General features: G+C 42.7%; 1 protein-coding gene and 1 pseudogene across 1 annotated transcript; both read left to right on the forward strand.

The window, feature by feature from the left end:
• Window positions 1-1,767: 1,767 nt before the first annotated feature.
• On the forward strand, window positions 1,768-15,637 carry LOC121723608 (E3 ubiquitin-protein ligase TRIM35-like). Its single transcript, XM_042109453.1, has 6 exons — window positions 1,768-2,952; window positions 3,714-3,809; window positions 11,701-11,931; window positions 12,048-12,070; window positions 13,077-13,198; window positions 14,773-15,637. The coding sequence occupies exons 1-6, from the start codon at window positions 2,542-2,544 to the stop codon at window positions 15,315-15,317; spliced, it is 1,428 nt and encodes a 475-aa protein (XP_041965387.1). The 5' UTR covers window positions 1,768-2,541; the 3' UTR covers window positions 15,318-15,637.
• Window positions 6,342-11,694, forward strand: LOC121723616 (annotated as a pseudogene).
• Window positions 15,638-16,032: the final 395 nt, after the last annotated feature.

Consider the following 16,032-nt stretch of genomic DNA (forward strand, 5'->3'; position numbering starts at 1 on the left):
CCCAAGCGACTTTTTTTGTAAAAAGCGACTAGCGACAAATCTAGCTACTTTTTCTGGCGTTCTTGGAGACTTTTTGAGACTCTGATGTGATGGCATGTAACGTCCCTTTTTACTCTTCTGAGTAAGCAGTGAGTTCGGCTGTGCTGTGTAAGAGTCTCATGCCTGTTTCGTTTGTGAATGAGCCTAAATCGAGTTCGCTCAAAGCGTTGCCCCATTAATATAAAAGTAATGACTGGCCTATGTATCAGCCCATGTTATCCACGGAAGTAGATGTTCTATAGATCTAACAGCTCAGACAACGTTATTGGAAGGTGCATAAACTTCGGGTGAGATTACAACCAGAGTCAACGAGACGAGAGCAATGACATGATGACAGGGAAAAGGGGACACGCTTTCTATCACCGTTACGCTTTCTATCACCGTCTATCAAGCAGATCGTTCAAAATCGAGCATACAAGTTAGACAAACCTAAAGCATTCGTTTAGGCTATGTAGCCTCAATGTTGTCAATGCTGGACAGACTGTCGGCTGAGGGAAAAAAATTCTGTCGGTCTGTCCGAGTGACATTAACTAAATAAATCCAAATAAGGTTAAATTGTGTGTAGCCTATGGTGAAGTTATAATCAGACTTCAAGCTGTGCATAGCAAATGCAGCAGTTGGAAATAGGTTGGAAATTACTTTTCAGCCACTTAATGCTCATTCTGGTGTAGGCTATACTATGACAAGATGTATAGAAGTGTAAAGTGTAGGCCTATCAATTACCCTAATATACCAGTAGGCTATATTAAGGAGAAAAGCAAACAGGTGTAAAGGGGAATTAAAGGTCCAGTATGTAGGAAATAATGGAAAATAAACTGTAACCATTCCAAAAATGATCACCATATGTTGTCAGAGAGTAAGGAAACACGATGAATTTGTAGTAATGGCTTATTTGACAACATTACTCTAACCCGTAAAACCCCGTAAAACCCATGAAAAAAAATGAGTTATGGGGCGGAATGTCTTGGAATTTTCGTTTATGTTTTGAACGATTCATTCTAGAATAGCGTATTAATAATGGGCTAGTGCGTCCTCCTATTTGGGTTGCCAAATTAGCAAAGGCCAACTGTCAACAGCTGTCAGTTGTAGTCATGAGCGACTACGAGAGGCAGGCAAATTTCCAAAATTTAAACAAGAAACAAATTAAGTGGACATCGGAGGAGCTTCTTGAGATGGTGACGTCTTCGTCAAACGAAGAATATCAAGTCTGACGCAGAGCTGGCCATATTTCTCCACAACAGGTAGCCTAGGCTAAACTTCATCTGCATCGCTAACTTCAGCTAAATATGTTACGTTGGTTAGAGAGGTATTTTTTGTTTTCACTGTTTCCATAATGTGTAGCTGGGTCATGGTTGGAGAAACGTTAAAGCAGCTGCAGGTCAACTAACGTTAGCTAAGTCTTAATTACATCTGGCAACCCAGAAGAGGCTCGCGTCTGGTAGTCTTGAGAACGTTCACCAGTGTTTTGATTTTGGCCTGCAGAACGTTCGGTAACAATCCTACAAATCGCACCTTTAAAGGGACATCATCGTTTTTTCTGGTGACGTAATTGATATGCAAATTAGTGCGTGACGTCATCTAGCGACATTTAGCGACTTTTGGAACTGGCTTTAGCTACTTTCCATTTGAAATAGTTGGCAACACTGATGCCATGGTGATATGAACATATCCACTGTTTCCATGTTCAGAATAGGTCTCTTGGAATGTTGCAGGGTTAGAAGGTATATCATATCATGTCCTAAATTTCAGCGTGACATCTCTAGTTTGACTGTTGCTTAATGCAAACTGGCTAAACCAGTCAATCAGGTGGTCCAAGCACCTGATGCAGATGCATTCTTCCTTCGTCTGCGGTGTGTGGATAAATACGAGTGTGAAGCTCATGGGCAAATTACTTTAGGTGTATGATGGTTTGGTGTAAATCAAACTGAAGGTCATGCTTAGTCTTACTTATTCTTGCTGTGTTTACTCATCTGGGCAGTTACTAGAATAATTATCACAAAAAAGACTGACATAAAGCTAATGTTATGTTTGCATAACTGATATTATCAAGATCTCTTTGATATTTGGTATTTTTTCTCTCTGTACAAGTTAGAATGACATTTGACCCACACTCTTATCTTGTCTTGCCTTGCCTTATCTTGGTGATCTGTCAGAGAAGGTTGTGCTTGCAAACACCGCTGTTCTCTCACACACACACACACGCACATTTTACTGGGCTGTAGCTTCAGGGAGGGAGAGAACTGCACCCAAACGGCTTCTGTGCATCGAGTTTTACAGTGCTTCATTCAGGGCAGGTTGAGAATGAAAACACTTGTGCTGGCGTACGAAAGCAGAGACAGAGACAGCAGGTAGGCTTATACAGCACACTCAACAGAGTGAGCGAGAGAGGAACGAGACTAGGACATACACGAGGCAAGCACCAGCTGAGTGTGTGAAAGAGTTAGAGAAAGAGAGAGGGAGAGACTCCTAGGACTCCTAGGACTTGGCTGACCTCACCAACACATGGCCGGCCGCCCCTCTCTGACCGAGGAGGACTTCTCCTGCCCTGTGTGCTGCGACGTGTTCCGGGACCCGGTGCTGCTGGCCTGCTCGCACAGCATCTGCCGGCCGTGCGTGCTGCGCTTCTGGGGCCAGCGGCGGGAGCGCGAGTGCCCGGTGTGCCGCTGCGTCTCGGCCAACCCGGAGCCGCCATCCAACATCGTGCTGCGGGGCATGTGCGAGGCCATCCTGGAGGAGAAGCACCAGCGGGTGGAACATGCCTTCACCTCCGCCGGCGTCTGCGGCACGCACGGCGCCCCGCTCACGCACTTCTACGAGGACGAGAAGAGGCCCGCGTGCGTCAAGTGCCGAGTCTCCAAGAAGCACAGCGGACACAGATTTAGGCCCGTCGAGGAGGCTGCCACGGAACACAAGGTGATCTTTACTTTACAGAGGTCTTAAACATATAGGGTGTAAGATCTGTCCAGTGAGCTTTATCGTCTCAAATATTTGAAAATGATAATAAATAAACTGATTTGAGATGAGTTGCCTGTAGAGATGACTCATCATAATAAATCATTTTGAAGGCATTCCATGGTTGCTGATTGGTTCATAATAGCTTTGATGTTTGCTGACAACTGATGGAATGGCGCATTCTGTGGTTTGTAATTGAATGCTGTAAACAACTGATGGAATGGCGCATGCTGTGGTTTGTAATTGAATGCTGAATGGAAAAGTACAAGCGTCAGAGACATCCAGCCAGACAAGTCTTTCCAGACTAGAATCTGATTGATAGCCAATGTAAATGCTGACAGTTACGGTACATTCACATCTCAGGTACGTGTTTGTCTCCTAACACAAACATGTAGAAAAAATATCTGAAATATACTTCAGGAGTGAGGGACACAAATGCAATTACACACCAATATACATAAAAAGGTATTTCCTACAAAAAAAGTAGATTGGAGATTGGTTCCTCACATACCAGTTAAGATACACTGCATTTCATAGTCACACAGTGAAAAGAATGAAAAGAAAATAACGTGTTCATTATTATTGTTGATATTAATGCAATTATCAGTCAACAGATATATGAAGGTCAAATTCAACTGAAACATTTTCAAGAGCTTAAATAAGAGATAGGATTCATGGAGTAAAGTGTTATGTTAATATCTTTGGTTGTTTGTTATTTTTAGAAAGAACTTAGGATTAAACTGAAGCCCCTTCAAGACAAACTTAAAAGTTTTGAAGAATTCAAGCAAAACTTCGAACAAACGGCTGAGTATATAAAGGTAAAATATATGCTGAAAGTATATAATAGAAACTTCATCAAATATTAAACAATTATTATTTCCTTTGACAAGTTCATTATGTGTTCAAACATTCGGTAACACTTTACGGTAAGGATACATAAATTATCATGAATACATGTGTGAATTAATTCATGATTTATGCATTTCTTTATATCTTATGAATCATCAGGAATTGACATGAGTTCACAGTTTCTCATTCATGACCTCATACATGAACAACACATCAATGTCTGTTAGAGCCATAGATAAGATTTCATATTTGTTTATTTGTGTATGAGTATTTTTGTAATTTATCTATCATTTCATGGAAGAAAGCATAATCTCAGTCTAAGTTAATAGTAATTTAAGAATTGAGACTTTTATTTTGATAGCGTGTGTAAAGACGCATTTTGGGCTTGAAGACTGGTAGATGAGAGATGGATGGATTGGGGAGCACGGATGCACACAGTTTTTTGACCGTGCTGGTCGTGTTGAGAGCTTACTGAAGGAACTCTAATAGGAAGAAACCTTTTATTATTGTTTATGTAAATTGAAATAGACATTTTCTTAGATAAAGATTTTTTGTTGAAAACACGATTTTTGCACGCGTCCATTACTTTCCAGACTGCTTTCCTAATTCCTGAATGACACAGATACTGGATCTGCTGCCATAACAATAGTCAAAAAACGTCTCCATACGGAAAGAACGGACATTCAGCTGGGAAAAGAAACAGAATTTGGACGAAGCTGATTGATGGTGTGGTAAAGGAGCCATTCTCGAGTTTGATGGTGCTTTGTAAGTAGTCTACAGCTTTCCTGTTAATGTGCAAATAGAAGCTAACGATGCTAACGGAGTTGTAAAGGAGCTTACCCCAAGGAACTCGTGCTCATCCTGCCTAAATTGCACGTGTTGAAGTTCATTCAAGTTTAGTTAAGTGGTGAAGATACAGAAGAAGGCTACTGAAGGACATTTTTAAGTTTATTTTATGAGTGTTTGAAAGTTCATTGGAAATTGTGCTTAGTCACTGCTTAGTCATTGAGTAAAATTTACAAGATGGCGGATAGAAAGTTAGATGCAGCAGGTGGTACACCACTTGCAATTGACCACAAGAGGGAGCCCAAGTACACACAAAAGGCACTTGAAGAGAAGCTACATAGGCTCATTGGTCAAAGAAAAACGAAAATGGCTCAGATAACAACCAAAATGAAAGAACTTGATAACATGAGAATTCATGGGGAGCATGTTAATAAAGTGGAATCTGAACTGCTGCAAGGTTTTTACAAGCTGTACGAAGAATTTATCATGCTCAATGACAGTGTTGCACAGTTGTTACCAGAAGAGGATATAAGTACAGATCAGTTTAACTGGTATGAGCCGAAGTCAGCTGTCATTAAAGAATTTGTGATTGGAACAGAAAAGTGTATTAAAGGAGTATTGAAGAAGAGGAGGAGGTTGCTCCGCACGACAGTGTCTCAGAGGTAGGTGAACGTGGTCAAAGAAACAAGAGTAAAGCTGGTTCCATCAGTGGACGCTCCTCTGCTGTGTCTTGTACTAGTTCTGTTGTACGCATGAGAGAAGAGGCTAAAAGAGCTGCTCTACTAGCACAGGCAGCATCACTGAAAAAGAAGAAAGCAATGCAGTTGCAAGAAGCCAACCTGAGAGCTGAGATTGAGCAGTTAGAATTAGAAACTGCAATCGCAGCGTTTACTGCCAAGCTGAAAGTGTTCGAGAGTCATGATAGTCCTCGTGATGCAATGAATAAATATGTCAAGTCCAGGTTGCCAAGCACAGGTATTGGTTATAATGCTGGATCCTATACAAGTGCTGGTAGAACCCACCCAGTGCATGAAGTTAGCGGCCCGACAGGTGATGAGGAAGAGGAATATCATATCCCTGACGATACTGCTAGAGATACTACAGGTAGGAACCCGGCACATGCAACTCGTGCACATTTCCATCACCCAAACAGAACCCCACCTGAAGATCCTCAGGAGCCCATGCCTACAGGTCACAGGATTTATGAAGTGATGCACCATCAAAACATGATCACTGAGATGTTGGTTCAGCAGCAAACTCTGTCTTTATTACCCAAAAGAGACATTCCTGTGTTCTCTGGTGATCCGCTTAAATATAGATCTTTTCTCAGAGCCTTTGACAATGCTATTGACAGCAAAACACACAATGACAGAGACAAGCTTTTCTTTTTGGAGCAGTATACTAGTGGAGAGCCACAAGATCTGGTGAGAAGTTGTGAACACATGCGGCCAGAGAAGGGCTACAGAGAAGCCAGACTACTGCTTCATCAACATTATGGTGATGAGTTGAAAATAGCAATGGCTTACATTGAAAAGGCTTTGAATTGGCCACAGATCAAAACAGATGATGCTAAGGGATTGAATGCATATGCTCTCTTCTTGATTGGATGCCAAAACACCATGCAGGATGTTGACTACATGGATGAAATGGATAATCCAACAAATATGAGAGCCATACTTTCCAAACTGCCTTACAAGATGAGGGAGAAATGGAGACATGTGGCTTTTGAAATGAGCAGAATGAGAGAGCAGAAGGAGAAGAGCTAGGTTTGCAGACTTAGTTAATTACATAGAGAGACTATTAATTATTTGGTAATCCTCAGGAAGTCGTTCCATCTGGCAGACAAAAGGAAAAAGGCACTTCTATGAAGAACCTAAAAGGAAGCACCACGAAGGGTAGCAGCTTTGCTACCAGCATTGCTCCTGAAAAACAGAAACACTTGCAGTCAAACCAAGGTGCAAAGACAGACTGTGTTAAATCTGGTCAGGATGTGTGTGTGTGTACTGTGAGAAGAGGCACATACTGGAAAACTGTGAGAAACTCCTGAAGCAGGCACACAAGGATAAGATTGAGTTTTTGAAATCCAAAGGTCTCTGCTTTGGGTGCCTTACACAAGGTCACCTTAGTAAGGATTGCTCAAGAAGATTGACATGTCAGGTATGCTCATTGAAACATCCAAGCATTCTGCATGTGCAAAAGGATGAAAAGGCATTAGCCAAGGAGGGTAAGAACAGCACAACTAAGACTCAGACCACCAGTGCTGTAGGACAGGAGACATGTGCGTACACAGGGGCCGGAAACAGAGAATGTGTTTTGGCCATCGTTCCTGTAAGGCTCAAGTCCAAGAAAGGTACACAGACAGTGGAGACATACGCCTTCATTGATCCAGGCAGTTCAGCGACCTTTTGTACGGACAAGGTCATGAGAATGCTGAACCTTAGAGGCAGGAAGACAGAGATTTTGCTCCGAACTATGGGTCAGGAAAAGCTTGTCCATAGCCATATCCTGTCAGACCTGGAAGTTAGTGGACTTGAAGAGAACAAGTATGTTGACTTACCTTCAGTGTTCACACAGCCTGATATTCCTGTCAAGAAAGAGAACATTCCTCATCAGAAAGACCTCCAGAGGTGGACTTACCTTGAAGAAGTACGCCTTCCGAGTATCAAGGCAGAGATTGGCCTGTTGATTGGCGCTAATGCTCACAAAGGCAATAGAGCCGTGGCAAGTCATCAATAGCCAAGGTGACGGTCCATACGCAGTAAGAACAGCAATTGGATGGACTGTCAATGGTCCCACCAGGAGAGATCATCTTGAGGACACAGATGAAAGATTGCAGAGTTTCACTGCAAACAGGATATCCGTGGCAAGCATTGAAGAGTTGTTAATTCAGCAGTTCAACTCTGACTTCGCAGAGCGCAGCTGTGAAGACAGAACAGAGATGTCACAGGATGATCGGCAGTTCATGAAGGATGTGGAACAGTCTTGTCAGTTCATTGATGGACATTACTGTATCAGTCTCCCATTTAAGAACAAGTCTGTGCAGATGCCCAGTAATCGCAGCCATCCAGAACAAAGAGCAATCAACCTCAAAAGGAAACTCATTAAGAAGTTCCACACTGACTACAAGGCCTTCATGCATGACATTATAGCAAAAGGCTATGCAGCAAAGGTGCCTGCAGATAGTTGTCAGTGCAAGGAGGGAGAGGTGTGGTACATCCCGCACCATGGGGTGTACCATCCCAAAAAGAAGAAAATCAGAGTCGTCTTTGATTGCACCGCAACAGATCAGGGAGTTTCATTGAACAACCAGTTACTCCAGGGCCCTGATCTCACAAACACCTTGATAGGAGTGTTGACGAGGTTTAGAGAGGAGCCAGTTGCAATGATGGCCGATATAGAGGCAATGTTTTACCAGGTCAGGGTACCCCCCAAGGACTCCGACTTCCTGCGTTTCCTCTGGTGGCCAGACGGAGACTTGAATGGAACACTAGAAGAGTACAGAATGACTGCACGCATTTTTGGGGCTACTTCCTCCCCAAGCTGTGCTTGTTTTGCCTTGAGAAAGACAGCAGAAGACGGACGGAATGAGACAACAGCTGAAGCTGTTAAAACAATTGAGAGAAATTTCTACATGGATGATTGTTTGACAGCTGTAGCTTCCGAAGACCAGGCAGTTGCGCTGTCACAGTCTCTGAGAGATTTATGCTTAAGAGGTGGATTTAAGCTGACAAAGTGGGTCAGTAATAGGAGAAGAGTTCTGTCATATATCCCTATAAATGAGAGAGCTGTGGAGGTGAAAGACCTGAGCAAGGACACTCTACCAACAGAAAGAGCCTTAGGGGTCCAGTGGTGTACAGAGTCAGACACCTTCAGGTTCAGTGTGAACGTGCTGGAAAGACCAACCACTAGAAGAGGAATACTCTCGATAGTGAGCTCAGTATATGATCCTCTAGGCCTAGTAGCTCCATGTATCCTCCCAGCTAAACTGATTTTGAGAGAGCTTTGCCAAGATAAATTGAGCTGGGATGAGGAGATCAACAAGGGGCACTCACAAAGGTGGCTTCAGTGGCTTGCAGAGCTGCAGGAGCTGTCCAGCTTCCAGATGGACAGGTGTATCAAGCCAGATGACTTTGGTCCCACTCTCAAAGCTCAGATACACAATTTCTCAGATGCAAGTGAGAGCGGCTATGGCACAGCTTCGTACATTTTGTTTACCAGTAAGAATGGACAGAGGTGCTGTACACTGCTTATGGCTAAATCCAGAGTAGCACCTCTGAAGAAAGTAATAGTCCCTAGACTGGAACTGACTGCTGCAGTCATAGCAGTAAAAGTGGACAGTTAAGACGGGAAATGGAGACCACACTTGAAGAGTCTGTTTTTTACAGTCTGACTGTACTCAGGTACCTAGAGAACGATGCTTTACGCTTCAAGACCTTTGTGGCCAATCGGGTTGCATTCATTCGAGAAGCTACTGTACCATCTCAGTGGAGATATGTGAATAGTTCACGCAATCCAGCAGACATAGCTTCAAGGGGTATGAGGTTTACATCACTCCTGTAGAATGACAACTGGATTCATGGTCCACATTTCCTTTGTGAAGATGAGCGTGAGTGGCCTACAAGACCTGACATACACCGCACTATGGATAGTGAAATCAGAAGAACAACCCTTGTCAGTCTCGTCAGCACAACTAAAGTTGCAGCCCTGACAAAGTTGGTGGAATACTACTCTGACTGGCATAGATTGAAGAAAGCTGTTGCATGGATGCTGCGTTTGAAAGACTTGCTTCACTACTTTGCTATCAAGAGAAAGGAATGCAAAGCTGTTGTTGCTCTGAGGGAGACAGATGAAAGAAAACAGCTTGAAAGTTCAAGAAGAAATTAAAAGATTGAGAAAGTCATTGGAGAAGAAACCTTTATCAGTACAAGATTTGAAAGATGCAGAAATTGTGCTGATACAGTACGTCACAGTCAAAATGAGAAGTATTCAGAGGAGTTGGCCTCACTCCAAGGTAAAGATTCCCAAGTTAAGAAGTCTAGTCCGCTCTACAGATTGGATCTTGTTCTGCAAGATGGTGTCATAAGAGTGGGTGGTCGGTTGAACAAGTCAGCCATGCCAGAAGAATCCAGGTGCCCGGCTGTGCTACACAAGGATCACCACCTTGCAAGGCTGATTCTGCTGCATGTCCACTTTCAGAATGGTCACTGTGGAAGAAATCAGTTAATTGCAAAGGTCAGGCAGCGATACTGGATTCCAGGATTGAACAGAGCCACCCACACAGTCATATCCAGATGCATTACATGCAGGAAACTGCACGCAAGGCCTGTAGAGCAAAAAATGGCAGACTTACTAGAGGAATGTGTACTCCCAGACCAACCTCCTTTTACATTTTAGACCCTTTGAGGTCAGAAGGGCACGCAGCATGGTGAAACGCTATGGCGTCCTGTTCACATGCCTAGCACTTAGAGCAGTCCACATAGAGGTGGCTCACTCTTTAGATACCTCATCGTGTGTTAATGCCATCAGAAGATTTATCAGCAGAAGAGGTCAAGTGTCTACTATGCGCTCTGACAATGGCACCAATTTTATTGGTGCCGAGAGAGAACGCCGAGAGGCTTTAGAAGAGCTTGATCACTCTCAAATAAGAGATGGCCTGATGCAGAAAGGCATCACCTGGATTTTTAACACCCCTACTGCCTCCCATCAAGGTGGAATATGGGAACGACAGATTCGCACTGTCAGGAAGGTGTTGAACTCTGTATTGAGACAGCAGGTTTTAGATGACGATGGTCTTCACACTCTACTATGCGAAGTTGAAGAAGTCATCAATGACTGTCCTTTAACTGCTGCCTCCAACGATCCCAATGACCTAGAGGTTTTGACTCCCAATCATCTTCTGTTAATGAAGAAACAACCAGCTATTCCGCCTGGTGTGTTTAACAGGGATGATGTCTACTCCTGTAGAAGATGGAGACAAATACAATATATGGCCAACTTATTTTGGTCAAGATGGACCCAGGAATACCTCCCATTGCTACAGGAGAGACAGAAGTGGCATGCTCACAAGAGAAATTTCACACCTGGCGACCTTGTGCTCATTGTGGATAGTTCTGCCCCAAGGAATGCCTGGCTGACTGGAAGAGTCCGGCAAACCTACCCAGATGCAAGAGGAGCCGTCCGACGGATTCAAGTTCAAACCAAGACTAGCCTATTAGATAGACCAACTAACAAACTTTGTCTTTTGCAGAAAGCAGAATGATTCAAGCAAGGACTGCTGACGGATCTACTATCTGAAGTTTGATTGATAGATTAAATTATTATGTACAGTAGATGTTGAATTGATATGGATATGGCTCTATTTTGTAAGTTTGTAATTGTTATGCATCCCGCCTATACAATTAGGGGCCGGAGTGTTAGTGCCATAGATAAGATTTCATATTTGTTTATTTGTGTATGAGTATTTTTGTAATTTATGTATCATTTCAAGAAAGAAAGCATAATCTCAGTCTAAGTTAATAGTAATTTAAGAATTGAGACTTTTATTTTGATAGCGTGTGTAAAGACGCATTTTGGGCTTGAAGACTGGTAGATGAGAGATGGATGGATTGGGGAGCACGGATGCACACAGTTTTTTGACCGTGCTTGTCGTGTTGAGAGCTTACTGAAGAAACTGTAATAGGAAGAAACCTTTTATTATTGTTTATGTAAATTGAAATAGACATTTTCTTAGATAAAGATTTTTTGTTGAAAACACGATTTTTGCACGCGTCCATTACTTTCCAGAGTGCTTTCCTAATTCCTGAATGACACAGATACTGGATCTGCTGCCATAACAATGTCAATTGATGACATTGATATTGACAAAAATGTAAATTCCTGATGATTCATGAGATATTAAGGAATGAAGTAATACATAAATCATGAATTAATTCATGCATGAATTCATGACAATTCATGTACACTTACCGTAAAGTGTTACCAGCATGTTTATATTGCACAGTGGATTACGGTATTGTACGCATTTAATGTTGTTTGAAGGAGGTTTTACACACAGTGACTCTAAAACCAATTTAGAACCAGGCGGAACAAACAGAACATCTCATCAAGGAGGAGTTTAAGAAGCTTCACCAGTTCCTACGAGAAGAAGAGGCCTTTCGATTGGCTGCGCTCAAGGAGGAGGATGAACAGAACAGCCAGATGATGAAGAAGAAAATAGATGAACTTGACAGTGAGATTGCGTCTCTTCTGGACAAAATCCAAGCCCTCGAGGAAGAGCTTGGGGCTGAAGACCTTTCATTCCTGCAGGTAAACTCTGCGCTTTAAGATCCCTGACTGATCACATTGTCAACAAAAATATTTGGAATATGCTGCATGCAGGTTGATCTGTTAATCAATATTCCTCTGAATTTCTATTTTGGTAGAATTACAAAGCCATGGTTGAAAGGTAAGTTACCCCTTTTTAACCTCTCTCTTAGTGACGTGGCTTAAGGATGCAGTGATTATGGATGGTGTAACATTCGTTGATAGTTGAACCAAACACCAAATAAAACACTACAGAGCAAGCTCACCCCTCCCCTCCCCAAACGCCCCATCTCTTCCCCTAAACAGCCGTCCCCTTTTGCGGTGATTGTTGCAACACTTCTGTTTCTGTGACTTGGGGGACAATAGCCTACATCTCTGCACTGGGCTCCATACCCTATCAGGAAGATGTCATGTGGGTGCAACCGGACTCTTTGAGCTCTATTTGGACGATCAGTATAATACACGATAATAGACGAGTGCAGATTTGTGTAGGCTATACTCTCCTAGGTTTAGTAAAGCATGGTTTAGTGGAATACTTGTTCCATACAGTCTTGCATGCAAGCATATTCCTTCACATGCGCCGCTTACTATCAAAATACCGATGCGCTGTTTGAAGTTGCGCTGCTTGCTGATGTCTTGCAGATGTCATTCTCATTGGTTTAAGGATGTTATGCCAAAAACACACCCATGACTAATTAAGAAATATAAGAACAACCTTTTGGTGCCAAGCGCCCGATGTTTGATAACAAAACCACCCTGAATGTGGACTGGACACACCCTTAAATGTTTTAGCTTTTTGGATTATAGCTTTTCGCCACTGACCATGCATTTTAGATCGCTAAGAGTCCTTTGTGTCATTATGTGGTTACGGTTAATTAATTGTGCTGGACTCCGCTGGATGCTAACTCATATGTTTCTCTGCGGGCCGTGCATGCTAACTCATACTGTATGTTTCTCTGTTTGTGTGCATACTAACTCATATGTTTCTTAGTTTGTGTGCATACTAACTCATAGGTTTCTCAGTTTGTGTGCATACTAACTCATATGTTTCTGTGTTTATGTGCATACTAACCCATATATTTATCTGTATGTTGGCACGCTAACTCATATGTTTCTCTGTGTGCACGATAACTCATATTTTTCTCTAGAATACAGTACTCACCACAGGACCCTGAGCCTGTGTCAGGAGAGTTATTGATCAACGTGGCAAAACACCTGGGCAATCTGATGTTTGAAGTGTCACAGAAGCTGCAAACCATGGTGCCATACAGTAAGCTGATACTCCAACTGGTCACACTTCTCCAGCCCTCTCTAAAGGCCTCCACACATAGGCACTGACATGAGTGCAGTATACTCCGCTGCCAGCGTTTAAATATTAAATTCCATTCATTGTTCCTAATACAACCCTGCACACCACCGCAGAAGCCTTTCGCCGCCGCCATGTGAGATTATGATTCAGTTCTGTTAATGTCCTCGCTGCTTAATAAAATCCATTGTTTATCAAATGCAAGTCAGTTGAAAATGTTGGCACTGGTGTACATGGACAGGTAACAGAAAGTGTCAGCACACTTACAGTGCCTATAAAAAGTTTCACTCCCCTTGGATATTTCCACTTTTACTGCTTTTATAAATGGAATTTTGATCAATTTAATTTGGCTTTTTTTTTTACAATAATTTACAAAAATCCCCTCTTTAATGTCAAAGAGAACAAAGATTTCTACAAAGTAATGCTAATTAATAAAAAATATATAATGCAAAATAAGCGATCGCATAAATCAGTGGTCTCCAAACTACGGCCCGCCACCTCATTTTGGGTGGCCCCCCAAAACATGTCCACGCTATATAGCATCTGGCCCGCATGGGAGTACGACAAACTATAACTTACGTAATTTCCCCCATTCATTCATGTAATACTCTTTTTGTCCACTGGTGGTTGTTTTGGCACTGTTTTGCGTTTGCCATCGTAAACGGAATGAAACGTAGGCCTACCTGCAAACAATGCAAGAGGCTGACTGCATTAGTGCTCAAAGTATTCTAGAAGTGTATCAATTAATTTTTAATAACTAACTAAGTCAAGTCATATTTCTGGGATAATTATTTCTATTTTTTATTCACTCGTTCAAATGTTCATACAAATTCATCAAGTTCTCATCAGGTGAGTGAAAGTGGTCATTTCAGATGTTTTTGCCTGCACTTCATAAAACTCTCATAGTTTGAGAACTTCAAATTATTTGTAGGATATTGCTTGTTCACAACTTGAGCTGTGTATGCAAATACACAGAGTTCAGAGTTCACACATTTTGGACAAAATACACTTTTGGGACTCCCTGCTAATACTTTTGGGAATGTTAAAGTCTTTTTATTAGTATTATTTCATTTGAGCTACATTTTACACTGATATGGCATGATGGCAATATAAACACAGCTAATAATGGTATTAAATTGCAGTAGCCTATGATTAAATGTAATGGAATATTCAACTAAGGTAGACTGCTGTTGTTCACAGTACTAAGCTTTTTATGTTTACTAATATACTCCGAATCTCTGGCCCTCTCTTAGAGCCAGCCATAGTGAGCTGGCCCTCGGAAGAAAAAGTTTGGGGACCACTGGCATAAATATTCATCCGTTTCAAGTCAGCATTTAGTAGATGCAAGTAAATTGACAAAGATTTCATTTATTAAAGCAATAAAATGGGAAAATATCCAAGGGGGATGATTACTTTTCATAGGCATTGTATGTTGGCGGACATGTGTGGGGGGCCTTAACTCTCCACTCCACAATGTGTTCTGATTCTATGAATTTTCCTGCTTCATCCACCTCTTTCTCTCTCTCTCTTTCTGGCAGATCCAGTGGCTCTTGACCCTAACACTGCCCATGCAGACCTCATTGTCTCTGCGGATCTGACCAGCATGACCTTCAGCGAAGAGAGACAGCTGCTTCCCTGCAACCCTGAGCGATTCAGCGGCTACACCAGCGTCCTTGGCTCCCTGGGTTTCACCTCTGGGATGCACGGCTGGGACGTGGAGGTTGGGGACAGCACCGCCTGGGCTGTGGGCGTCATCGCCGAGTCTGTGTACAGGAAAAAGAACACAAACAAGTTTGGTTTGTGGTATGTTGGGTTTTACAACGGCAAGTACGGCAAAGGGTACTCTCCCGAGATCCTCACCCTCCTAAGAGTGAGTCAGAAGATCCAGAAGATCAGGGTGCAGCTGGACTGTGACAAGGGCAAAGTGACCTTCACTGATGCTGGACGCAATACCTGCCTGTATGTTTTCAAGCACAACTTCACTGAGACAGTCTACCCGTACTTCTACAGCCACTGCAAGCTGCACCCGCTACGAATTGTGCCTGTGAGGTCTTTCGTTACAGTGGAGCAATTTAGCAGTTAGAGGAGGCCCTCTGTTCGATGCTTGGAGCTTTGACACTGTTTGACACTAGCAGTACACCCACCCCCAAAAACTACTTTTACCCTACTTTTAACCTAATATACAGTATTTAATAAATATATTAATAGCTTGATGATCTTTTATGAGTGGGCCATCCATGAAAAGGTCATGGCTCCCCATGGTCTCCACCACAATATCAAGAATCTGATTGTGTACATACAGTACCCACAGCTTCTGTAAATTATGTGTACAAGGATACAAGGATACAAGGAAGTTTATTGTCACATGCATATAGTTACTGGAAGTAAGAAATGCAGTGAAATTATGTCTGGTGTCAGCCTATTTGTGCATTTATGGGGGGGGGGGTTAAGTGCAGTAGAAGAGGGGTTTAGTAGATTAAGTGGCAAGGGCTGCATAAGAAAGGTGGGGAAGGATTGGGATTTGGGGGGAGGGGCACCAACAAGGAGCACCCAAGAGCAACAGGGGCAAGGAAAAACTCCCTTACCAAGGAAGAAACCTTGGGCAGATCCATGGCTCAAGGGGCTAACCCAACTGCCAGGGGTCTTGGTGTGTGTGTTGGGGGGATGACAAGGGAGATGGGATAGTGTGCTGTGTATGTGGGGAGAGGGCAGTGTGCAATATGTGTGTTGGAGAAGCTTCCTCATGAGACAATGTGCTGTGTATTGGGGGGGGGGGGGGGGCAGTGTGCTGTAAGAAG

This window comes from Alosa sapidissima, chromosome 11 (genome assembly GCF_018492685.1).
Source record: "Alosa sapidissima isolate fAloSap1 chromosome 11, fAloSap1.pri, whole genome shotgun sequence".
Classification (NCBI taxonomy): Eukaryota; Metazoa; Chordata; class Actinopteri; order Clupeiformes; family Clupeidae; genus Alosa; species Alosa sapidissima.